Source organism: Tiliqua scincoides, chromosome 3, assembly GCF_035046505.1.
Source record: "Tiliqua scincoides isolate rTilSci1 chromosome 3, rTilSci1.hap2, whole genome shotgun sequence".
Classification (NCBI taxonomy): domain Eukaryota; kingdom Metazoa; phylum Chordata; class Lepidosauria; order Squamata; family Scincidae; genus Tiliqua; species Tiliqua scincoides.
Genome location: NC_089823.1, coordinates 192,585,203 through 192,611,762, shown reverse-complemented (window position 1 = coordinate 192,611,762; position 26,560 = coordinate 192,585,203). Strand labels below are relative to the sequence as shown.

The 26,560-nt window shown below is 42.2% G+C and overlaps 1 protein-coding gene across 1 annotated transcript; it reads left to right on the top strand.

Annotated features, from left to right (window-relative positions):
* Nucleotides 1-1,250: 1,250 nt before the first annotated feature.
* On the top strand, nucleotides 1,251-26,072 carry FAM168B (family with sequence similarity 168 member B). Its single transcript, XM_066620912.1, has 7 exons — nucleotides 1,251-1,492; nucleotides 6,641-6,721; nucleotides 9,753-9,836; nucleotides 14,408-14,550; nucleotides 17,264-17,441; nucleotides 18,387-18,511; nucleotides 21,352-26,072. Exons 2-6 carry the CDS (start codon nucleotides 6,652-6,654, stop codon nucleotides 18,497-18,499), a joined length of 588 nt encoding a protein of 195 aa, XP_066477009.1. The 5' UTR covers nucleotides 1,251-1,492; nucleotides 6,641-6,651; the 3' UTR covers nucleotides 18,500-18,511; nucleotides 21,352-26,072.
* The last annotated feature ends 488 nt before the right edge of the window (nucleotides 26,073-26,560 follow it).

Below are 26,560 nucleotides of genomic sequence, written 5' to 3'. Positions count from 1 at the left end.
AATTGTTTACACCTGTGGGCTGGGCAGAAATGGGTTTTAATTCCACGTTCAGTAGGTCCTATTCACACAACCACTGTATCCACAGCAGGCATCCTTGAATGTACTGTGTTGTGTCTTTCGGGGTGATTGATTCCTTTACCAGGGACGTGCGGTGGGTGGGGAGGCAGGCAAGGAGGCAGGCAAGGCAGATAATGGGATAATGGGAAGCAGGCAAGGCAGTGCCTCCCCACAGGAGTCCTTCAACAAGGTGCTTCCACAAGTACTCACAACCCACGCTTGAGCACCTCAGAATGCCAGATGCAGGGGAGGGCACCAGGACACAGGTTGTGTCTTGCTGTCTTGTGTGCTCCCTGAAGCATCTGGTGGGCCACTGTGAGATGCAGGAGGTTGGACTGGATGGGCCTTTGGCTTGATCCAGTGAGGCTCTTCTTACGTTTGGCTGACAAGGGAGGGCACCAGGATGCAAGTCTCCTGTTGTCCTGTATGCTCCCTGAGGCATCTGGTGGGCTGCTGTGAGATACAGGAGGCTGAACTAGATGAGCCTTTGGCCTGATCCAGCTCTTAGGGCTCTCTTAAGAACACCACCCACGGTGGTGGCACGTTGTGAAGGACTCCAGTGGGGAAGCACTGCCTCACCTGCCTCCCCACACACCACAGGTCCCTGTTCTTTACCCAGTGTGCCATTAGTCTGTGGAACTCCTTGCCACATGACGTGGTGACCTAGTCTAGATGCCTTTAAAAAGGGGACGGACAGATTTCTGGAGAGAAAGTCCCTCACAGGGTACAGGCCCTGATGGTAGGTGCAGCCTCCTGGTTTTAGAAGGAGGCCACCTCAGCTTGCCAGGTGCGAGGGAGGGCCCAGGATGCAGGCCCCGTGTGGACTTGTGCCCCCCTGAGGCACCTGCTGGGCCACTGTGAGATACAGGAAGCTGCACCAGATGGGCCTGATCCAGCAGGGCTCTTCTTATGAACCCCCTTCAGGGACCCTGAACCACGTGACAGTCTAGCGCCCTGCAGATTGTGCACGTGACTAGCCCTCAACGGTGAACAAGCCAGCGACGGGCTTGATTCTGATTCGCAGGAGCCCGCAAGGCAGGGAGATTGACAGCTGTGAGTGACAGGCCGCGCGCCCCTCCCCGGCCACGTGACAAGGGGCGGGGCCGCCCAGGCCCGCTCCTCCCCCGCCTTCCCTCTGCACGTGACGGCGGTTTCTGGCTGCCTTTGGGGGCTTCAGGCTCGCGCGGCCGCCGCTGCTGCTGCCGTCGCCGTCCATCCTCTGCGCTCAGCCGACGGGCGGATGTGACGTGCCGGGCCGCTCGGTTGCTGCGCAGTTCTGCGGAGAAGAGCGAGCCAGACGGGAAGGCGCAGCCGGGAAGGACTCAGCGGCAGCAGCTCCAGCCCCCTCCCCGCCCAGGCTCGGCCCCTCCCGCCTCAGCCCCCGAGAGCGAGAGAGCACAGCCGGGCCGGGGCCGCCACCCAGCGCCGCAGTCTGGTGAGTCAGTGAGTGAGGGATGCAGCGAGGCGAGCCCGTGCGCGGCTCCTCCCCGCCTCCGCCCCGAGGGGAGGGGATGCGGTGGTCGCCCCCACACCTGCCGCCCCCGCGGGGGCAGCCCCCGCCTCTCCCCCCCACTCGGCCTTGCCTCTCCTCTCCCTGTGCAGCCTCCGCTCAAGGCCCGGCCAGCGATGCGCCGCTGAGCCGAGGCCCGGCCCGGAGCTGCCATCCTGTCCACACTTACCTGGGAGTAAGCCCCATTGACGATAATGGGACTTACTTCAGAGTAGACATGCATAGGCTTGGGCTCTAGGGCCGCAATCCTATGCACACTTTCCTGGGAGTAAGCCCCCGTAATGGCGCTTACTTCAGAGTAGACACGCATAGGCTTGAATTCTAAGGGTGCGATCCTATGCACACTTTCCTGGGAGTAAGCCCCATTGACGATAATGGGACTTACTTCAGAGTAGACATGCACAGGATTGGGCTGTGAGGCTGCAGTATATATAAAATAGGTATATATACTTTCCTGGGAGTAAGTCTCATTGCGTATTATTTCTGAATAGACATGCATAGGAGAGACTGGATGTCTGGGAGCGGCCACCCCCTGCCTGCCCACCCGCAGCAGCCCGGGGCCTCAGGGCGGGCGGCCGTTTCCCCGTTTCCATCTGTAACTCTGGCCCATTGAGCATCCATGCTCTGCAGACCTGCCGGCTTGTTCTCAGCTAACCGCAGTAGAGGTTGTCCTGCCTGGGTCGGGCTGCAGGTGTGCATGTGGCCGAGTTGGCGGCTTTGAGCGCAGGATGAATCTGGATTCCTGGACACAGCCAGCCTGGGGGTTTCCTGGGCCGCTCGCTGGATTGGCGCTGGAGCTCCAGTTCTGTGCGGCAGTGACAAAGAACATGGCGTGTGATATTTAATATGGAGAGACCAGCAGGGAGAAAATTGAAGCTGTCATCCAATCCTACACTTTCCTGAGAGTAAGCTTCTCTGATTATAATGAGACTTATTTCTGAGTAGGCAGGCATAGGATTGGGCCCTGGGCCTATTACTGACTCTCCCCTGTCAGACTCTGAAAGCTTGATCATTCAGAATGCAAGTGGCTGTGTTAGTTTGTGTATTTTAAGGTTTAGGATGATTGTAACATACAAAATTATGTAGGGGGTGGATAGGGGGATATTCTTTTCCCTCTCGCACAGCACCACAACGAAAAGGCATCACTAAAATTGAGTGTTGGGAGAGTTAGGACAGACAAAAGAAAATATTTCTTTACCCAGTGTGTAATGGGTCTGTGGAACTCCCTGCCACAGGATGTGGTGCTGGCACCTGACCTAGATGCAGTTAAAAGGGTATTGGACAGATTTCTGGAGGGAAAGTCCATCACAGGTTACAAGCCATGATGGGTACTTGCAACCTTCTGTTTATAGAAGCAGGCTACCTCAGAATGCCAGGTGCAAGGGAGGGTACCAAGATGCCTCAGGGAGCACACAAGACAAGTGACCTGCATCTAGTGGGTTACTACGAGATACAGGAAGCTGGACTAGATGGGCCCTTGACCTGATCTAGCAGGGCTCTTCTTATGTAAGGTTGCAAGTTTGCCTAGAACAGGGTAGAGTCTTCTTGTACCTTTAAAAGCTACAATAACCATTTATTTTAGCATATGATTGCATAGACAGGAACCTACTTCCTCAGATACAGGTTATCCCTGATTTGTAGGTGGAGGAGAAAGGAGAAACATGATACAATAGTAGAGCGAAAGGTCTATATTATGTTAGTTCATGACCCTTTCCTGGGACAGAATTAAATTGAAACAAGTGACAATTCATTTTAAAGAAAGCATATGTGCAGTCAGGTTGCAGATTACTTAATTTTGGGCTTGCATGCACGTATATATGCTTGCTGTGTGAGCCATAATAAAGTACTGTGTGTGTGTGTGTGTGTGTGTAAAATATAGCACATAATAAAGTGTGTGTGCCTTAACTTAATTTGTTCAAAGCAATGCAAGTGTGTCTTAAGAACATAGTATTTAAGTATTGGCAACCTTCAGTCTCGAAAGACTATGGTATCGCGCTCTGAAAGGTGGTTGAACATAGTAGCTACTCCTTAAATAACATGTTATCTATCCAGCTGTTAGCCCTTTTTTCCTCATCTAGTATTTGAACATTCCCCATTCAGGTTGCCTGACAGGTTTCAAAGAGGACCTGATTTTTTTCTCTAAGTGTGGAACATGAGCCTGAAAACTGTATGAGAAGTTCATGTGTTTGTTATTCCAAACTAGGCTTTTACTTGGAATACCTTTGTAGCAAAACTGGAGAATGTATCACCCATTTAGACAGTTTTGCAGTAGATTGGTAGCAGTGTGAACTGCCTAAATGACTGTCCAAAGGCTTCTTTAATAAAATGAGAAGCTGAAGAATTTATTAATTTATTGTTGCAAGTTGTCTGAGAGTTGCCCTAATATTCATTCAATAAAATGAATAGACTAGAATCAATCTGCAGGATTTAAAATGGACTGTGACATTGAAACTGTTGCTGCCTTGGGCATTGCCCTGACTTCAGTCTTTCTTTGAAATGGTTGGAGTGGGAATTGCTATACAGTAGTTGTATGGGTATAGCAAGACATCTGGGCAGTCAGACTGTCACCTCCAGATTGAGGGGCATTTATGCCTGTTTTCTCAATAGTAAATTCCAGTATGTTCAGTGCTTAGTATATTTTAAGATTGCAGTTTAAGTCTTCTCAAATGCCAGGCCATTGCTTTTATGTGCCTTATATATAACATTTGAATACTGTATAATGAATGCCTCACAACTTTGTCGCTGTCGAAGTCTTGCTTGGTGACTGAAGGGAAGAGCAATGAACTGTTCCTTACAAGGACTATTGACTTGTCAGCTGCTCCTGCTGTGATTATTTTTCAGTGTTCTGATCATCCACTTGCAAGATTCAGGCAGCCAACTGTCCTCTTTTCTGTTTCTTCACTGTGGCCTGCAAAACAATCCATCACTCTCCTGATGTCTGCACAAGTTGTTCCCTTATACTTTCTCTTCTTGCAAGAAAATCTCCAGCCCCTGGAATAGCATGATGTAGTTGCATCTCCTTAATTTAATATAAATTTTCTGTTTTAATACCTTATCTGCTATTAAAATCTAGTCAAATATGTTTTGTTCTTTAAATTGATTGCTTATGTTTTGTAAAGGCTTAGAAGAGAAGGGATTTAAATTTGCCATAGCATAAAAATATTGGTAGTTGTACATTTCTAATTTGACTAGACTTTCTGTCTGCCCAGATAAAATCTTGTATAGAGGCCTGTAATTGTAGCTGTCATAAAACTTCCAAGCTCATAAAACAGCATCTCAGGCAGTGTTTTCTGTGAAGTAAATGTAGTTCATCCTTCAGGCTCAAAGTAATATAATTTTTGTACATTTGCATTCTGTTCATCAAACATCTGCAGCTTGATGAAGCTGGTCAGAATAAACTGAACCAGCTTCATGAAAACACTATTCTGGAGGATTTTTACCAGGAAATTTTGTTACTAGCAATATTGCTAGTATCAAATGTTTTTTGTACACAAAGGGGCAGTTTCCTTGTTGTTATTTCAAAAATTCCTATCTTCTGTAATCAAGGTATCAAAATCAGATAGGATTGAGGAAGGAGGGCATTGGTGAGGTACAACATTTCTGTTTTCTTATCACAGTCAGAAACATGCAGGCCCCAAATACTATTTGAATATGCACCTGGAATTTTTCTTTTCACCGTGGCATCTTTCAGTGGTGAACCACCACACTATTATTCATAGTTTTCAATGTGTAAAAAAGCCATCTAGTTCTTCTGGATTGCAGACATCATGGTTTTAAACCCCACTGAAATCAATAAAACACTTTCCTTAATTGTGTTTAGGACTGAGACATAGGAGTAATGGCAGCAATAAATCTTACTTTGGAAGAATATTATAGCCTTAGTCCTTAAAATATCAGTATGTTCACATTTTAAAGCTAAAGTTTTATTCATTTCCCCTTCCTGACCCATTACACTCACTCCCCCCACTCTGAAACTACTTACTGCCCACCAGTGCTGCTGGAGCACCAATCAGCTCTCCACATGGCACTGAGACTCAGCTCTGGCTGGGCTGGTGCTGGCCCAGTGCCAGCAGCCCCTCCTCTCCAGGTGCCACAGATGTGGCACATACACATTTGTGACACTCAGTGCTGGTGCTGAGAGAATTCAGAATTGGGCCCTTGGTAATGTCAAGTTACCTATGCAGACTGTCTGCTTTTTAGATGCCATTAAGTTGACAGTGGTTCTTATTACTTCTGTAGAATGCTTTTTCATACGTTCTTTGATTAGTTTAATGTGTTCTCTCAACTGCATACCAAACAAATCTATTGGGTAGTCATTATAGGCTTTTCAATTGGTATATCGGTTCCCATACAAAAGGCAGTTGATAGGAAGAGGTGCAAGTTAGTGCATTGTAACATGTGTGGGAATTCTAGATTTGCCCAAAGATTGTTCCAATTTTTATGCATTGAATGAGAGAGATTGAGTATGTCCTTTTGGTGGTCCTTTTTGCCTTTATGAAGGAAATCTCCTTGCTGTTCAGTCTTGTTCTTCCAGAAAGCAGCAGCAAAAGAATTTAGAAACTATCAATGCCAAGTGCAGTCATCTTAAAGTGCTTTAGGGGTGTGTGTTTTTCTATCTGGTATAATTAAAGGCCCCTGAGAAATTTGTTCTTTTGAGATTATGGTAATTTCTCTGATAGTTTTGTTATTTGCCTGATGTAATACTATCAAAAATTGCACATATTCTATAGCCATACATCTATTAACATTTTTAAATTTTGCACATGTATATACTTTCCTTTCTCCAAGTTGCTCACAGTAGTCTGCATGGTTCCTTTCTCCCCACTTATCTTTACAGCTGTGAGGTAGATTAGACTGGGAGAGAATGACCCAAGGTCATTGAGTAGGCTTCATAGCTCAACAGGGATTTAACTCTGGTCTTCCTGGTTTGGAGTATAGTGGTTAGCACTCTAACCACTATACAACACTGATACGGAAATAAATTATTTTAAAAAAGAAACTTTGTGGCACAAACATATCAATAGGGGCAAAGATTAAGATTATCTTTTTAAAGTGTAACTTTTTTTCCTACAGTTACTGAAATCATGAATCCTGTTTATAGTCCTGGATCTTCTGGGGTTCCCTATGCAAATGCCAAAGGAATTGGTTATCCAGGTATGACTCTCTAAACATGTTGCCTTGGGGTTATCTATTAAACAGACTGATCATTGAGGTACATGAAATTTAGTTTGAATATTAAATGAAGAACTAACAGTTACTCCAAGCAAGAATCTGAGTGGCAAACTACCCAGGCTGCCTGATAACTGACCAAGCGCAGGTCTTAAAAAAGAGGGTTTTGAGTGCTGTTGTATTGAAATATATTTGCAGTTCTAAGGTTGATTCTGGCTGTTTGTTACACATATTTATTTACTGATTTATTTTAATTTTGGTGTTTGTGTGTTTAAAATGAGTGGATGCCACTCTGAGGGTCTTTATTGACTGAAAAGCAACTTGCAAATGTTAAGTTTTTCTTCTGGTATAAAAGACCAGTAGAAAGTCCTTTGGCTGTGCTTTCTTCTATCCCTCTTTCAGAAGGACAGAGACAATGTGAAGGTTAGCAGTGTTGTACTGTAGTAGCAGCTTCTGCAGTATATACCTATAGGTTTTGCCTAGTCTCTTAAGACCCAGAGTAGGTTGCTGATGCTTTGCAGTAATCTGGGTCCACAAAGAATAGAACTGTACCATAAAGGTACAGTTTTTGTACTGTTCTGCAGTGACTTTTTAGCTGACTTTATACTTGCAATTGAGCAGTTTGATGATTTAACTGTTTTTGGTTTAAACCAATTTTTTCTCTTGTAGCGCCTGAAAGTTATTGCTTAATGCAGCTATGATTTGGTCATTTGCAGTTAAATTTCATATGTAGGACTCTAGTTGTAATGTTTAAAATCTCTTCATTTTTCAACTAAATCAGTTGTTCCCTGATTTACATTGATCTGAACCATTTTGATAACATGACTTAAAAAACTGCCTAGTTTTTTGAAATGTACAAGCACCAGTAAAAAATACTTTTGATGTGCTTAATACAAGATGAAATAGCATCATTTTCTATCAGTGCATGACTATAAACCATTTTTTTCTTTGCTCTTTGTTTATGTTATGTGAAAGTGCTGAATTTGCAAGAATAGACGCTGTTGTCTCGCTTTAAGCACTGGTACTTTCACAAATACTATTGAGAATTTACCAAATGTTGTTTTTCATTTGTTTAAAAATCCTGCTGTTAAAGAAGTTGAGCATAAAACACTTGATAGGGTGACTATTTCATTTGGTGTCAGTGGCTGGTATGTTAACTATGCTTTCTGTGAAAGCACTTCTGTTTATGTAATTAGGAGATACTTTTGCTGATTACTCTCCCCCCCCCCCCGATTTTCAGCCCTCTGGATTCCATATAGTCCTGTTTTGGTGACACATATATACCCCAGCATCTCCCAGGAATGGAATTTTGGTGGGTGCAGAGGGTTATTTCAGTGGGGAAGTTCATTTCTGTGAACTTCCTTTTGTGTGCACTTAGGATACAACCCTGAATCTTCATGAGGTTCTTTCAAAACCTCATGGTTTTGGAGTCTTTCTCTTATTCTCCAACCACTTAGTGAAAAATTATCATATTTGTAGAAACCTTTTAGTGCTACTTTTATAATCTTAAAAATGATGCTGGTAGAGTTTTATTCTCTACTCTAGAGCAGGGGTCTCCGAACTTGTTGACAGGAGGGCCACATCATCTCTCTGACACTGTGTTGGGGGGCCGGGGAAAAAAGAGTTAATTTACATTGCATATTTGAATAAATTTACATAAATGAATACATTAGAGATGGAACTTTCATGAATGAATGAAGGTCTTGCAATAGCTCTTGGCCTATACAAGGCCTTGCACAAAGCAAGGCCTGCCTTTCCTTTGCTGCCACTGCTGCATCACAGATGTGAAACAGCAGTGGAGGGAACCCTTGTCCCACAGCTCATACAAGAGGTCGATCAGTTGGCCATGAGGCTGAAAGCAGTTGCGTCAGGCTAGTGTAGGCTCCAGCAAGTCTCCACTTAACAGCCTTCTGCTTAATGACAGACCACATATTTGTAGATGGTCACAGCACAACAAAGAGGCTCTTAATGAGGGAGTTGGGTCTCCCATAGCATGCAGCAGTGTGTATTTACACAACAAAGGCTCTAGATTAGGCTGAGTGTATACTTAACCTAATTACACATTGCAACACACTGTAGAGGTGGGTCTGGCACTACAAAGTTTGGGAACCCCTGGGATAACTTAAGGAACTGTTAGCTGTGTAGTATCTCCCCAGTCAGTCTTGAATAGGTCACCTGAAAGCATGTGGGGTAGCTGGCCATGACTAGTCAAGTAGACAACTGAATTTGAAATGATTTGTGGCATATTTGCATTGTGGTTTTTTTATTGTTTAACTGGCATGTATGTATCAGATTGCTTACCTTTGGTGTTAGCATTCAGCCTTATAGAAAGTCCAGTGCAGTTTAAATGTTGCTAGTAAAAAAATTCTATAAATATTGATTTATCTACTCAATTTGTTTCTCTGGAATGAACATGTGACCATGTACAACTTTACTGCTAACAGGGTGTGTTGAGAGAAAGTTGATGATCTGCTGGCTCTATAGCAGAGCTGCAAGAGAGATGTTTGAAATCCACAATATAGCATTTAAATTCTTAAATATTTTTACTGTGAACATTATACATTTTAATCCGGTGAACTCTCAGTTTATACCCGGTAAATTTATAAAGCTTTAAGTTTTTTGAATTAATATTTTATATTAATTTTGATGCAAAAAAAGAGCTCAGCCAACATATTTCTGAGAGCCGCACATTATATGTCAAAAAAGCATATGTGGATTGTGAGCTGCAGTTTGGTCACTCCTGCTGTATGGGCTCTGTTTCTGCTGTTAGCATCTATTTGACAACAGGATTACTGGAGGTGCTATATAGGAAATAGTAAAGATGTACCCCCTCTCAGAAAGCTTATAGTAAAAGCCTCTCCATAGTAATTGTCCTTAATTTTTATCACTGAACTGCAAATCAATCATGTTTGCATAATGGTTTTAATTGGAAAGTCTTTGACTTGCTTTGGAAAATCGTGTACTAATCTAGTGCTGTTGGTAACTCAGAAAGTAACTTTCAGTTGTTTCTTCTCAGCTGGATTCCCAATGGGCTATGCAGCTGCTGCTCCTGCCTATTCTCCGAACATGTATCCTGCAGCAAATCCTACATTCCAGACAGGTATGTGTGCTGGACTATTGTAAAAGTCAACGACATTAGAAATATTGGGACAGGAGGGATGAGAAGGTCAATACAGTGTGCGTAATGTGTGTCTTGCAACCTTGTGATGACACTACTGTGAATAATGGTTGATCCCATGAACTTATTCTCTGGCTCTTCAACTACCAGTCCCCAAACTGTTGTGTTGGGGAAAAAGTCACCTTTTAAAAACTTTAGAATCATTTACTGGTTTTATTCTGGTCAGTATACACATTGTACAAATTGATTAATTAAAAGTTGATGGGCGGGGTTACTGCCTCTCTCCCCGGTCCCCCTGAAAACTACAAGCTGAAATGAAGTTCAAATAATGCAAACATGTGATCCTGAAACAAACATATGAAGCCTGCATTTCAGTGTAAAGAAGTGCTGTGGGAAAAGGCATCTTTGTAAGTTATCATGTACTATCATAATTCATGTACTTGTATAATAGCTTGTTACAAGGAGGGACTGGAAAGTCACCACAGGTCATCCACTGGGTGACCTTTTTATGTCTAGTAGCTGTCTGATCACTACATTTTGTTCTGAGTTCATGTTTTCATTATGCTATAAATGCTTCTAACTCTTATCTGCTTGCCAAAGAACATGGATTGTCCATCTCATGGGAACACTGTCCAGTAACTAGTTTTTGGTGGGATGGCAGGAAAATGGGACAGGGCAATTATATGATAAAGGAGAAAGGGTAGACTAGAGCAGAAAGGAACACTGAAAAGAAGCACCTTTGAGTGTTGATTCCAAGCAGCATTGTGTCATAACTGTAGGTTGTAAAAGAGGTTATAGCAACCAGTTTCCATGCACTTTCATTAGGGATTTAAATTCGCTTTATTTTATTGTGATTTAAACCATTAAAAAAATAACTTTCATTTGAATTTATCCTACCTAGTTCCCTGATGGCAAGTAAATTCCTGTATCTTTGTATGCTTTTTTTCTTCCTCCCCATACTTAGGGGGGCTTACACAATATAACATTTAAAAACCTACAAATCATTAAACAATCAGCAGTTTAAAAAATATAAAAATTTAGAACAACTGAGAACACACATTGGACAGCATTTATAGTAGTGCAGCAGAGATCTACTGAAAAAGGCAGGTCTTCAACTGCCTTAGCAGATCAATAGTGAGAGAGCCTGATATATCTTGCAGGGCAGATAAGGAAGTCCACTGGGTGATGCCCACCATAGAAAATGCCACATTGAACCCTTGGGGCTCCTAAGAAATGGGTTCAAGTCTTGCAGTGTTGCTTCACTACACTTGGAGCAGATAACTCTGCTGACAATATGCTCTATTTGATGTAATGGGAACGGTATTTCTGCAGGATGCCAGCTGAGCCAGGAGGCAGCAGCTAGTGAGTAGCTTGGAGGGGAGGAGAGAACAAACCAGTAGAATACGAGTCATGGGTTTGAGTCAGGATACCAGAATACAGTGGCATCCCTAGGATTTGCGTCACCCAGTGCAGGAGGCTTGCACATCACTCCATGGAGTGGGTGGAGCAATGCCCCAGGTGGTGGGCGTGGTCATGTACCATCGCCCCGCCCCCACTGGTTTTTGGCTGTACCTTTTGGCAGAACAGAGATATTTCAAGGTGGTTTGTTTCATTGCATTCTGCATGAAATTACGCATTGATTGATATATAACATGATGGTGCTATTCCTCCAAACTCTGATTTTGAAAACTTGTAGAGTCACACACACACACCCATGTCAACTTACTAACACCTTATTGCAGCAGTTTTCAAACTTTTAGCACTGGGACCCACTTTTTAGAATGACAATCTGTGCAGGACCCATTGGAAGTGATGTCATGGCCAGAAGTGACATCATCAAGCAAATTAAAATAAATATTTATAAATAATTAAATTAAAATAAAAGAAATAATTAAATAAGGGGGAGCCAGTCCTGTTCCACCAAGTGAATCTACTCTGAAGAAAGTCCTATTGTGGTCAATGGGGCTTACTCTCAGGAAAGTGTGGGTAGAATTGCAACCTGTGAGCCCAATCCTGTGCATGTCTACTCTGAAGTAAGTCCCATAGTGGTCAGTGGAGCTTACACTGTAGCCTACCTGCAATACCCCCCCCCCCCAAATAAAAGAATCAGTGAGATTCCCAGCCCTCCCCAGTGCCCAGTTTGAAGTTCTTCTATTTCAAGCATATTAAGATAGACCCTCCTGGCTTTGCAAGTGCAAAATAGAAAACTTTCCCCTTACCAGTTGAAGCCTCTTTTCTTTGTCCTTCTTAGGGGAGGTGCTGCCTACTGGAGCATTTGTTGTGCTCCATTTCCATTGGATCAGGACCCTTCTGGTGGCCTCACATTCCCCTTTGCCTGGCCTGACCAAAACGCAAGGCACATCTGGCTACTCGCGAGTAAACATGACCATGTGGCTGAGTTTGCTTTCCATAGAGCTCAATAGACTGCGGGAGGGAGGGAGGGACTTCCTTCTCTGGTGTTTTGGGTGCTGCATTCATTGGATCAGGACCATTCTGACATCCTTGGATTCCTCTCAGCCTGCCTTTTCCGATGGACTAAGGCAAATTTGCGTACTCGCGAGTAAATGGGTTCGTTTTGGGCTCAGACTTGCAGCCGGGAGGGAAGGAACTTCTCGGGTGTTTTTGGGAGGCTGCATTCATTGGATTGGGACCATTCTGATGTCATTGGATTCCTCTCAGCCTGCCCTTTCTGACAGACTATGGCAAGTACACCTACTCGCGAGTGAATGCACAATACGGCTCGGTTTCACTTTCCATAGGGCTCCATGCATTTTTTCTTTCCGGTTTTTTGGCCATAACTTTTGAACGAAAGGAGCTATTTCAATTCTAGTTTTTTTTTTTGCATTGCACTCCGCTGGGAATTCCGCATCCAACGGTGTATGGCATGACGGGCTAGCTCCTGAAGCTGTGATGTTAGCGCGTCCTCCCCCCCAGGGCGCGCCACCCAGTGCGCCACCCAGTGCGCCACCCAGTGCGGCCCACACCCCCCTAGTGACGCCAGTGCAGAATATCTTACCTTTTGTAAGGTAAAGGGGGCAGCAGTCAAAGTAAAATGTAGATGAATTTCAGAAAGCTGTGGGTGGAAAACTCCCACAAATATAATATGAAACTATCTCTGTCGGGCCAAAGCATTTTGGCAAGAGACCTTCTGGGGCACTGCAGCAGTCAGTTATATAAAAATGACCACCATATAAGTCCTGTTTCTTTTAACTGTGTTTTACAGTGTGTGTCTATAAAATGACTGTTTACTGCAATGCCCCAAAAGAAGGCCCTTTGCAAAAATGTGCTAGACCTAGAAGAGATCTATTTTCACATTAAATTCATTTTTTTGCACCTTTTTGTAGTTTTGTTTTTTCTCTTGCAAAACCTACTTTCTGGAAGTCCTGTTTACAATTTTAGATGAGAAAAAGGCCAGACAGCAGATGTTGTATGATTAAGTTGTGTGTACTGTAACATTACTGTACTGTAATTTTCTTTTAATAAAAATGATATAGTTAAAGCATTTTGGAGGTATTGCCAACTCAGGGCCCAATCCTATCCAACTTTTCAGAACCGGTGCAGCCACAATGCAGCCCTGAGGTAAGGGAACAAATGTTCCCTTCCATTGAGGAAGCCTCCATGACTGCCTCCCCACCACAGGGTGCAGCACATGCCCCATTGGCACGGCTGCACCTGCACTGGGAAGTTGGATACGACTGGGCCCTCAGTATGCCAGCTCAGTATTGCCAACGTTGATATAATCCCTGCAGGTTACATGACTTACACTGAAACAGAGCCAATAAACAGAAGAATCTTAAATCTGTACAGAAACATCTGAATTTCTATTAAAGCTGACCACAAAAATCAGAACTTTTTACTGCTATATATTTGATAGAGGGAAAAGAATGATAAAGCTTCCTTTTGTTTGTTATAAAACTGAAATACATGATTCACTACCACAGTTCTGAAAATTTTTCTTTAAAAATAAGGCATCGTTTGTCCTGAGTTAAGCTATAGTGGCACTGACCCACAGTTGCTCCTATCCATGAACAAAGTACATTTTTTCTGTCCCCTAGATCTTTAGCTTATTTTATAATATAGGAAGATCTTCATTTTTCATATCATGTTTACTGATTGTTTCACTTGCCTTCATTGTTAAGAATATTTATGTACTGCTTCTCAGCAAAAAGTAATTTACAAAGTGGTTTACACAGCAAAATCAGTAAATGGTTCCCTGTCCCCAGGGGATTCACAACCTGAAAAATGCAGAAGAGACACCAGCAGTAGCCACTGGAAAAGACTCCATACTTGGGTGAAGGTGGACAGTTGCTCTCCCTCTGCTGACTAAGAGGACATCACTTTAAAAGTTGCCTCTTTGCCCTGCAGGAATTGCTAACTTTCCCATTTTTTATTTTTCTGTTACTTTTATTTGTCATTGGTGTGTACCAGTCCAGATACCAGAATCCCCATCATTTTTTTTCAGGATGTTACCCTCTGTGTGCAGGTGGCTGTAAGTTTTAATTAAGGTAGTTGAACAGAAAGCTTAAACTTGGTTGACTATTTCTTTGTTTTAGGTTATACACCAGGCACGCCATATAAAGTCTCCTGTTCTCCCACCAGTGGTGCAGTGCCTCCCTATTCTTCATCACCCAACCCCTACCAAACTGCAGTGTATCCGGTTCGAAGTGCCTATCCACAGCAGAATCCATATGCACAGGTAAAAAGTAGAGATCAGCTGTTTTGTTAATTCTGTCCCAGCTGGGATGGTACCACTTTCTATCCTTACAGTCTTCCTATATAGCCAGTGTTTTACATTGGAAACATGTGCTGTAATCTCCCTTTCTCAGTTCTGTCCTTGCATCTTCCTTCAGCTTAGTACACTTCTGGAGAGAGCTTCATTTTCTGACCTTTCCAGATCAGTGGTTCTTAAACTGGTGGGTTGCGATCCACCAGTTTGTGTAAAGGGTCCCCCATGCCTTTAAGGGCAGTGAGGTGATTCCCCAAGATGGAGCAAGGGGGTTTACTTTCACTTACTTAAATGTAGGTAGGACTGCTGGAGGCTCCCCGAGGCTTGGTATGTTGAGAAATAAGTGAGCTCAGAGCACTGCCTCATTGCGTTTGCAACCAGGAAGTGCTTTGCCAATGCTTCTCCACATTCCAAGCCCCGGGGAATCCTGTGAAGGGCTGTGTGGGGCTGTCTGCACCTCCTGGGGCCTCCAATCACGCTACCTGCGTTAAAGTGAAAGCACCCCCCTTGCCTTCCTTAGCGACACTGGGGATTGAATTGCTGACTTTGATCCTCTCCCACAAAGATTTACTTAGGAAGTAAATCTCCCTAAAAGTTTGAGAACAACTATTCTAGACAAATACGATGCTATTGCGACTGCTATTAAATATGACTGCTGGTGTCTTGAACAGACCTGGATATTCTTTCCGCTGTCTCTCCTAACCTACTTCAGCCATATCTTGGGTTTTTATATTCTTTTGAGACTTTATGTCTCTGATAAGGAATTTAAAATGGGCTACTAGAATTCTTTGCTTCTATGGAAAGTCCCTTATTGGATTTCATTGCGCAGTTAACCACCTTTGTTCCTGTTACTTGTACAGATACTCACTAATGCAGGGGTGTCAAGCATAAGACCCGGGGGCTGGATGTGGCCCACGGAAGCTTTTTATCTGGCCCTCAGGCTCTCATCTGCTGAGCAGTACTGTGGTGTTACTGCTGAAAGGGCAGCCCACTTGAAAATTGGGCTCTCACATATCTTGAAATATGATCAAGATTTGTGTATTTTCTCTTCTGTTTGCAGCTAATAAGTTCCTAATTAAGGGGAAAAAAATGCTTGTTTCTGATTATGACCTGTTTAATGACATCAGTTCCTGCCTAATGACATCACTTCCGGCCCTCAGCAGGAATCTTGAATGCTATTCGGCCCTCAGTATGAAACAAGTTTGACACCCCTACACTAATGGATCAGAGATAAGTCCTTGGAAAGGAAGTATTGCAAAAAAGTAACGCTAAATTCCCAAGTGCCAAAATGTATGGAAGGCATATCTGTATAAAATGGTGAAATCCGGGAAAGTGCTGTCAGGGACGATAATGTTGCCATCTTACGTTATGTACCAAAGTTGAAATTTACAAACTAAAATCCAAAACGCCTACTTTAAAAGGTGTATCTTAAATAATTAAGTTTATTACTTGCTCTTCACATGCAAATCTCTCAACTAATACTCTTCCTCATACACTTTCTCCTTCTGCTAAAACACTGCTGTTTTATGTCATCTTCAGTGCATTGCTTCCAGTCTTTTTCCTGTTTCAGACTTCATCCTTGTCCTTCAATATCCTAGAGTTACCTATTTTGCTTCTGCTGCTTAGTGAAGTGGTGAACCTGTGTCTGAGCTGTATTGCTTCAGATTGCAGATAGAATTCCTCAATGCAAAAATTTCCCTCCATATAGGAAAGTAGATGTAGAGGAGAAAGAATCCAACTTGTGCTTCTCCCTAACAGTGGCTGGCTGGGTTTGGGGGAAGCCCCAGGCACTGTGTCTGTGCGCCCAGTGGAGGTGGCCTCTAGCAGTGCGCTACCACTTCTGCCCGCCCACTGGAGCCCTTCTGGGTGCATGCGAAGCCTCACGGCCTTCAAGTGATAGAAACCAGAAGTACTTTTAGCAGCATTCCAGAAACCTCAGATGACTTTTGGAGTGCCAATGGGAAGGTCATGCAAGGCTCCGTGTGACTGTAAATATGGGGGGGCAGCATGTTGTGGGGGGCATGTTGCAGATCTGGCCCTCGGCAGTACAGGGGGACACAGCATAACTTCCTCAGTGAGTACTCTCGATCAGCAGGTGCCAAATTCCAGCCCGCAGGCCAGATTTGGTGCCTGTGCAAACCCCTCTCCCGTGTCAGTGGAGCTTACCATTTCGTGGGGGAGCCTGCTGCTGTCGCCTCCAATCTCCTAAAACTTTGCGCCACCCAGCAGCTTCCACATTCTACTGTCCTAGCAGGCTCTGCGCCCAGATTTCTGGGCAGACGCGACTCAGCAGCATGAACTTTGGGGGAGATTGGAGGCAATGATAGCAGACTCCCCAGCAGAACAGCAAGCTCTGTTCATGTCAGGGAGTGTTTTTCAGGCACGCAGCAATCCCAACTTTGCAGACCACTGGTCTAGACTAGAGCAACAGGATATGGATATATTAGACTTCCAAAACTTTAAAAATTTACCACTTTCCAGAGAGTGTAAACCTGAGTCCTTTAACAGTAAGAAGTGGTCTTTTATTACAAAAGTAAATGTTTTATGCCTTTGATCTCACTCCCCTTGTTTACATCTATGTAGTTAATTGCATTTTCTAGAAATAGTTGTGCATGTACCCGTTCAGTTATGTATATTCATTCACTGCTAGAAAAGAGCTTAGTAAATTATTTTTTTCCAACAGCAAGGTACGTACTACACACAGCCTTTATATGCAGCACCACCCCACGTAATTCATCACACTACAGTTGTGCAACCCAATGGAATGCCAGCAACTATGTATCCGGCACCAATTCCACCTCCCAGAGGAAATGGTGTCACTATGGGAATGGTGGCTGGGACCACAATGGCAATGTCGGCAGGTACATAGATTTTTGTGATGTTCTCTCAGAGGGCAGCATTGATGTTGCTGCTCTTGATGATTTGTTTTAATTATTATGTGATGAATCGATGCAATTTCTCCTAGCTGTTCTTTCTATGACAGTGAGTGTAACAATGCATAAATAATGTGTGAATTACTTTCATTAGTCTGAAATCTGCTGTCCATCAAGTATCAATGGTTGATCTCTGTATTGACCCAATTTGGTTACTCTTCATTACATACATAAAGTGTACATTTAAAAAAAAAAAAAAGGGAAATACTTTCTAATCAGAAGTTGCATCCCAGAATACATTTTGGGATTTGCACTACGGAGACACTGTCCAGTTGAATGCTTTATGATTGTACCAAGATCTTTCAAGTGCCTTGTCCCAACCCAAAAATTACCACTAAACTTATGAGAAATAGAGCTGAAGGTATGTGTCCCCAAATAAGTTTTGGAACATCCCAAATTATTATCTTGGCATTGGTAACCAGTCCTGTGAGACATTCCAGCATTATGAACATGCCAGTGGTTTTTGTACAAGATCATGTCAGGAGTCCTGCCAGAAAGCCAGTAATTGTCAGAATTTGTAGAAATAAGGAACTAGGTAGAACCCTCCCATGTTATGCACAGTGAATAAGTCATTTGTAAGTACTGGTGGTTATATTGTTCAGTTTTGATTTTTCTGTGGGGGGGGGGGATGGGTCTCTATGCCAGGACTGAATTAGAAATTTTTCACACTGGGTCATTATATTTAATTTCTAGCAACTTTTTAGCTGTCTGATCCACGCATGTATTGGGTGGAACGGAATATATTTATGTCAACTTGCTTAACCATGTTACTTTGAATTCCAACAAAAGAGTACCTAGTGGATTTAAATTGTCTGCTTAGTGAAGGGGGTGTTAAACAATTCATTGTGAAAATACTGTCTTTTCTTTCTGCAGGTACCTTGTTGACAACACATTCCCCAACTCCTGTAGCCCCACACCCAGTTACAATGCCCACTTACCGGGCTCCAGGAACTCCAACCTATAGCTATGTGCCCCCACAGTGGTGATTACCAGGCAGTGTAAGTCATCAGCACTTGCATTTTTAATTAATCTACTTATAAATGAACAAATAGTTGCAGCTGTATCTGTACTTTAATGGGGGAGGGCACTGAGTGCTCTGTTGTATTCTACCTCTGAATTGTCAGCATGGTTTCCCAAATGTTGCTTGTTTCGTTCCTTACAGGGAACAGATATTTTCCAAACATAGCTGTTTATTCTGCGCATACGTGTGTGCGTGTGCTCAGGGGAGTAGAGGCTCTTGTCTTTGTGAGTTCATTCATGGTCTAATTGATATAAATATTGTAATAGTGGTGTTGTTCCAGAAGTTGTAAGCTTCATTTTAAACTATAGACTTCCCTTTTTTTTTCTTTTTTTTAGCCTCAGGCCACTTGGATGAGTTAAATTAGTTGTAATAATTCTTGAAGTTAGGTGTGAAACTGTAAACTATATTGTCTGCATGCCTCATTTAAATGGATAAAATACTATTTGGCTAATGCCTATCTGAATGTGAATCAGTGGGAGATGAAATATGCTGTCTCCCTTTATAACATTCTCTTTCTTAAAATTGTGTGCAGGTGGAGCCTGTTTATCTGTAGATCTGGCTCAGTGCAGACCCAGACCCACATTAAGCCAGACTTGGCCCTACCTGAATCCTCCAAAGGTGACCCAAGCTGTGCTGCAGTCACCCCCAGAGAACTTTCTGAATCCTGCAGAGGGCTTTCTGAAGTTTTATAAGGCATTAAAAATATCACTTCCAGTTTCCATCCAGAAACCAGAAGCTGCTTTTATTGCCTTTTAGGCCTTTCTGAAGCCCACAGAGGCCGCACATGGACATGCACGGCCTCTGCGGGCTTCAGAAAGCCTCCAGAGTGCTCCTGTCGCCTTTGGAGGCTTTACAGAGGCCAGAACTGCAGATTTTGGTACCTACAGATTTTGGTATCTGGGGGGGGTCTGAGAACAGCTCCCTCATGGATGCTGAGGCCCCACCTGTATATTAAAATTGTAACAAGTTGTGGTAGCTACTATTTGGCTAAAGTTAGGATTTTACACATTAGTTTTACTAGATGTATTTTTAAACTATTTGCTCAGTTCAATTAAATTAATGCTGCCTTTTACATAACAGCAATCTAGATCAGGGATCTCCAAACTGGAGAGCACTGTGCACTGATAAAGCCCTCCACTGATGAAGCCCTCCCTTCAGCCATGCTGAAGCACTGTTCTGTTCAGCACTTCAGCACTGTTCTGTTTCAGCACTTACTGTTCAGCCATGCTGCTGCTTCTTTTTTCACCCGATCTGGGCATATGGATACTGGGTAGTCGCATCCATTGTCCATCTTCCCAGTATGCTTTGCACGAGGCTTTCCAGGCAGATGTGACCACCCAGGGCATCCCTATGTCTAGATTGAGTGAAAAAAGAAGTGGATTAGTAAATGCAGCTCACGGAGGGGAGGGATTTTGCCAAATGCTGGATCCGGCCCACGGGCTGTAGTATAGCAAGCCCTGATCTAGAGGGTAAATTACATAAAATTTAAACAAGAAAAAAGGACAAAACTGATAACAGTAGTCTCCTAAGAAAACTATGAGGTGCAACTGCCTGCTCACTGAGAAGAGTATAGTGAAGGGTAAAACTTTAACCTGTCAACTAAAGCTCACTAGAGAAGCAACCAGGCAAATCTCCTAGGGAGGGAGTTAAAGAGTTTAGGGCCTCTTTGTAAATGGCTCTTATCTATCTTCAGATGGTATGTGCATGGAGCAAGACTTCTGGAGGTTATCTGAGCAATCAGGCGGGTTTAGCAGGTTATCCTGGAAAGAATTTAGGACTATGGAGGTTGATGTCACTTGGGCCCGTTTTATTTATTTCACATTTTTATACCACCCTTCCTCCAAAGAGCTCCGGGCAGTGATGTGGCTCTAGATAAACTCTGATTATCAGGAGCTGGCCTGCCACTGCATTTTGGTCAAGCACACTGCCTAAAAATGTGAGAATGATCAGTAAGATCCTTGAATTATATGTTTGGTTACCATTGCCTGCTTCAAGGCTGCAGGGATTCTCACCCCCCATATCGCCTTTACCCACCAGACCATGTTTTCTTCCTCATTTCTTTAATAAACTAGGAAAGGCTTGGGTCAAGCATGTTGGTAGGTCCCAAGTATGCAGTCTACATCCTTTAAGCTACAGAAACGGAACATTGTAATAGTTATCAAGTATTCCTGAGGAAACATATTGGATGCATTCCAAAGCAATGTTTGAAGTAATGGCTACATTGAAAAAAATATTCCAAGACTGAGCTGAATCCTCTTTTTTTAAATGAATAGCTAATCCCCATAACACTGATATCCATATCAAATCTTCATTTGACTAAGGGCCCAATCCTATCCAACTTTCCAGCACCAGTGCAGCTGCAGTGGAACCTTGACATAAAGGAACAAACACTTCCTTACTTTGGGGAAACCTCAGTGACTGCTTCTCCACCACAGAATTCAGCACATGCTGTGTTAGAACAACTGCATAATCACTGGAAAGTTGGATAGGATTGGATAGTCATGGGGTATTTTGGTTTCCTTATACACTTAGATTTCACTTTGGAAACTCACTCAAGGTTTCCACTGAGGTCACTGAGGCAGGCACTGAGGTCACTGAGGCAGGAAGAAGTGTATAGCCATATTTGCAAACAAACTTTTTGTATTTGCAAATACAAACTTTGAATCCTATTGTTCTTGCAGTACTGTTCTTGAGTCATCACAAAATGACTGAGGCAGCCACTGCATGCAATATCTTTAGAATGAGTAGTGGATCTTGTAACTTTAAGCCAATTTGAGATGCTACTTAGGCTTCTTCTTGCCCTCCTTTTGAATGCAGGTTTGAAGATGGGAGATATGCAATCAAGTAACTGAGGTTTAAAAGTTGGTGCTGAAGCCCTCATGCCTCCAACCAGGACTTATTCTTCTGAATGCTTGCAACCCTTTGCTAAACACTCAATTCCAGATCACTGAAGATGTCCCAGTGCTGCATATCTTACATCTTGGAACTCCAGTTAGTCTTAAAGCAAAACCTGTTTTGTGGACTGTCTTGCAATTTTTTTAGCTAATTATAATGATTAAAGGGAGTATAAATTTATTGATCATATCTAGTTGAATGCATGTCTAAGAAACACACAAAGCTTGCTCAATCTACCTGCTGTGACTGATGCAAAAACTGTCATATGCAAAATCCAAAGGAGCCGAAAAGTATTTTACAATTTGTATCACTAATGCACTGTTGTCATGTATGCAGGGTCTTAAAAGGTAGAATTGTGAAAGTGATTTTTTTTCATAGTAAACCATAATATACATTAGCAAGTGCTTTAGCCTTTTGAGGTTGATGAAGGCACCAGTTAAAAGGGGGCACAGTTCAGTGATATTTTCCTTTCCTAGTTCAATGACTGGAATATGCGTCCGTAGCTTATAGAAATCTTATAGGATCAATTTACCATATGTACCTTTTCCATTTCTTGGATTCAGTGTTTCATGGACATTAAGGATAAAAAAAATGAAATTTTACAGGATCTGTTGTGTGGTCATCAATAACAAAATAGTCTATCTTGCAGTCTAAATCATCAAGGCATACTTATTCAGTTGAACTGTTTGGTGATACATAATGGTTTACCTCCTAGAAAAATCACCGCTTTAAATGATTGATGATGTGTCCATGAGAGATTTCCACACTGCCCGTAAAATCAAATATCCCTTTGGCTTCAGATTTCCCCCCTATTATACTTATTCCAGTCAGCTGAAAAATTTGAAGCTTGCTTTTGTAAAATGTACTAATACCAGAATATTTCACTGTCAATAAGAGGGAATTCAGCTACAAGTTCTAAAGAAAGATTCCGTGTTTGTTATATTTAAGGGAAACAAGCAATTTTAAATAGTTGTTTTTCACTTGTTTTCCTTTCTGCATGGATTATGAGGAAAGCGTATTAAACTATTTAGTACTAAACTAGAAAGTGATCAAGTACAGAGCTATTTGTTGATGATAGTATTCTTTGGCATACTCTTTGGTTTATCTTCATACCTCTTAAATTGCATTTGGAAAACAAGTGAATTAAGAAAACAGATGTAGTATTTCATTGCAATGAATCACTTCTGAGCTCTTTATCTACAGCTTTGAGTTTTTACAGAGGTACCTCAGTAAATGCTGTGGGGCTATAGGGCTAGTCTTGGAACCCATTTGTGTACCAAAACCATTATGGGATTTTAATTTTTTTAAGTTTGTGTGGCAAATGCAATCAAGGGCTTTCTTTAAATTGGCGTCATTTAGGAATACAGTAATAGAACGATATTTTCCCAATACTCCTTGCCTGCAATAAATATTGCAGTAAACTGGTTATAAAATCTTGTTCCCTTTTAAAAGTTGATATTTGTAACTTAGGGTTGTAGCGTTGGTTGTTTACTCATAAGGCTTTTAAAAAAATTGTGAAATTGAGTATCCCTTTGCTTTATTTTGGGGTGATCCGTTTTTTAAATCGGATTTAGCAGCTACTTGTCTGTGTAGCCTGCATGCTGATTTTTTGTTTATGCTGCTCTCCCATGTATCCCGAGGCAGGAGCCTTTTGTACCTGACGACTCTGTAGAGGTCAGGTCTTGATAACTTTATTTTTTACAGTAGGCACTCTTTTTATGAAGTTTATTTTCCATGGATCACCCGACCAGATGACCACCTTGATCTGATTGTCTTTAGCATGACAAAATACTAAATTTAATCTTGAGCACTTGTTTCAGCTTAGAATGTTCCATACACACAGAACGAAACCTGCACCATTTAAGTCTGAACTGGTTTGAATGACTCTTTAGCTGTTATTTCATTTGTGAAGTCAGTTTGCAAAGTACTCCAGAATAGTGATCATGGACAGGCGTCCAGTTCAGCAAATTTACAGATAAAATATTTTTTTCAGGATTTAACAGTTATGAGCTTGGGAACAAAGCAGTCTTGGGGACATGCTGAAAAAAGTGTAAGCACTGCTGCCTTCAGTCTGACTTAAATGCCCTGAATTGTTCAGTTCATGCAGCACTTTGTGAGTTGTAAAAACAGTAATTTTTCTCCTCCAGTTTCAGATCTCAAAATGCTTCCTCTAATGAACACAGTAGTAGTAAGAACCTTTAGGTGATCTCACTTGAGCACTTTTTCCTAAGTTGTGTTATGGGATTCATCTAGAAGGGAGGAAAAGTACTTTCTGCAAAAGGTACTGCCCCTTCCAGAAATTCTAACCTTTGGGGGGAGGGGGGAAGAGGGCATTTTATTGGAGGTAGTTCCATGCCTCCTGTAGACTCGGTAGGGAAGTAACCAAAAGCACAGTGAAGAGGGAGTGTATATAGCTTGGTATATTGTTGCAAATAATAAAAAGCATGAATATGAAACTGAAAGTTTGTACTTTTAAGTGGGTTACAGGCAGCAGGAGATGTTGTGGAATTCTTTCTCCTGCTGTTTGTTCCTTTCCCTATTTAGAATTCCTGCAGGGGAGGGGGGGGTGTATGTGTGCACATGTGTGCTTGTGAAACCTCACATTCTTGGTATGTGGCTGTATTGGTGCTCCCCAGATAGCTTTAAAGGGAGCTAATGCAGTCAGACAAGGCTCAAATCAAGCTGCTCTCTCAGATGAATGCAGTCTTAAGAATACGAAGAACTGAATCACAAAATATACAGCAATAACGGAGAAAACAAAGATTCTGGGCTTCACTTCAAATGTTACTAAACAATGTTGAAGATCTTGTTTAGGAGATATTTGCAAAGCAGATAACACAGTAAATAAATTTGCATCCAATGGAAACCTTGTTTGCCCAAGAAACTGGTAGATATAGTCAGTTGTGTTTCGCGCTAATCAACTGATCAGAAATTAATAAAACCATAACCCTAGCTGTAGATGTGTAACTTGTGTAGAACACACAGATTCAAGTACTCTGACAAACTCATAAAATTAGCATGGAAGGTGTCTTGATGCCAGTGGTAGAAATGTAGGGAGTGGGGGAGGCCGTCGGAATAATCCATTTCAGATGAATTCCTGAGAAGCCACTTATAATGCAGCACATCTAATCTGGCTAAAGTTTTATGGTGCAGCCTTTATATAGGGTTGCACCATCTCAGCTGGCTTTCATGCAGCAATCTGAATTTTCTATTGAGAATTTTGAACTAATTAGACAAATCTTTTATGTGTGTTTCTAATGAGAACTGTTCCCATTGCTTAAGCATGCTACTGGGGGAAAAAAAATAAAACTAGTTTAATTTTGCTCCATTTTAAATTGCAAAACTCCGAGGCACAAAACTCCTCCTTTTCTTGTATAGAGCAGACTGTTTGTGAAATCTGTTTATATGGAAACATCGAGTTGATATTAAGAAAATGCCCCAGTTCGGCTTCTGAAAAAAGTAAACATTGGTTAAAGGTTATACATTCTTTGTTAGTTGAAATTTAACTTCCTGAAAGTTGTGAGACTTAGCATAGTATTCTCTGTTAAGCGGCCCAGCTTGAAAACTTCACAGGAACAAAACTGGTCCAAGTAGTAATGCGCGTGTTAAATATGGTGCCTCAAATTCTGAGATTGTGTGTGGCATTACACACATGGAGAGCTTCTTTGAAAGTGGCCTTCCCTAGTGACTTCAGCTGAGGGGACAACTCTGTGATTGTAATCTTCAACATGTGAAGCTGTCACTTCCACTTGATGTGAACGGGGAAAGTTATAAAGGTGAGGGAGCTGCAGATATGCCTGAAAGAATCTCTTGACCAGGATGTCAGTCCTCAGCAGAGATAGAGAAAAGCAAGGGAGAGGTATAACAAAAGTGATAGGCATGTTTTACATTGCTGTCTTAAATATTAGGACCTCTGGAATTTGGTCTCTTAAGGCTAGTGAAGGAGTTCTACAGGTGTTATGGAATAGTAATGATTATTTCAAAGGGTTGGTGGCATCTGACCCTTTCTAATGTGTCATGGAAATATTCGAGTATTCTGGTGTCAGAGGAGCAAACTTCATGTATCAAAATATTCTGAACAGTTTGAATTCCAGTTACACAACATCAAGTGTCTGTGACTTTTCCAGTCTGGTGTGAGTTTTGAGCACTTAGCAAGCAAACTGGGGGAAGCGTCATTTAGCTTGCTGCTGTACAGACTTGTTTTTAGTAGAATGGATTTGTTAGTGGGATTTTATTGTAGTGCTATTATTGGCTGCCCTTATGGGGTGGAAAGGGGGAGTGCATGCAACAGAGGTGCAAGAGGCCCCAGTAATAGTGTTTGTTATGAAATAGGCACAGGTTTCCTTTTTATAACTTTTTTTTAAAGAAGACTGTCTTAAGCAGTTGTATTGGTACTTTTTCCAAGTTTAGGTCAATGTTGTCTTCCAGAACAAGTTTAAAGCATCACATCTGCATTGAACTATTGCATCAACACATAGGAGTGGCAATTCCATTCTGAGCCAATTGTGTAAAATTCATTTTTATTTTTATGCAATCCAATGAGTAGATGAGCTCAGAGTTAAATTCTTAAAAGCACGTTTATGTAACAGGAATTGTTATGTATTAATACTTCAGTTTTCAATAAAGATTGACTGTGTTGCTTATTGTGGTCCCTCAAATCTTGTTGTTGAACAGTTAGTTTGCACAGGCTATAAAGAAAACTGACCATTTGCACAGAAAAGGATACTTGAAGATTTACTGGGTCACCTGTATCTCTGCTGGAACAGTTCTGCTGCACCACACTGTAATGCTGTATCGTCTGGTATGCATGGCTTGCTGCCCCATTCAGAAGAACTGCCTACTTCTTTAGGCAGCATTGATGAAAGAACATTCTATACCTCTGTGAGATATAGTATTTTGTTATAGTACAGGAGTGTCCAAACTTTTTGGCAGGAGGGCCACACAATCTCTCTCACACTGTGTTGGGGGCTGGGGGAAAAAAGAATTAATTTACATTTCAAATTTGAATAAATTTACATAAATGAATATATTGAAGATGGAACTTGAATGAATGAATAAAGGTCTTGCAATAGCTCATGGCCTATAAAAGGCCTTGCATAAAGCAAGGCCAGCCTTTGCTGCCGCTGCTGCA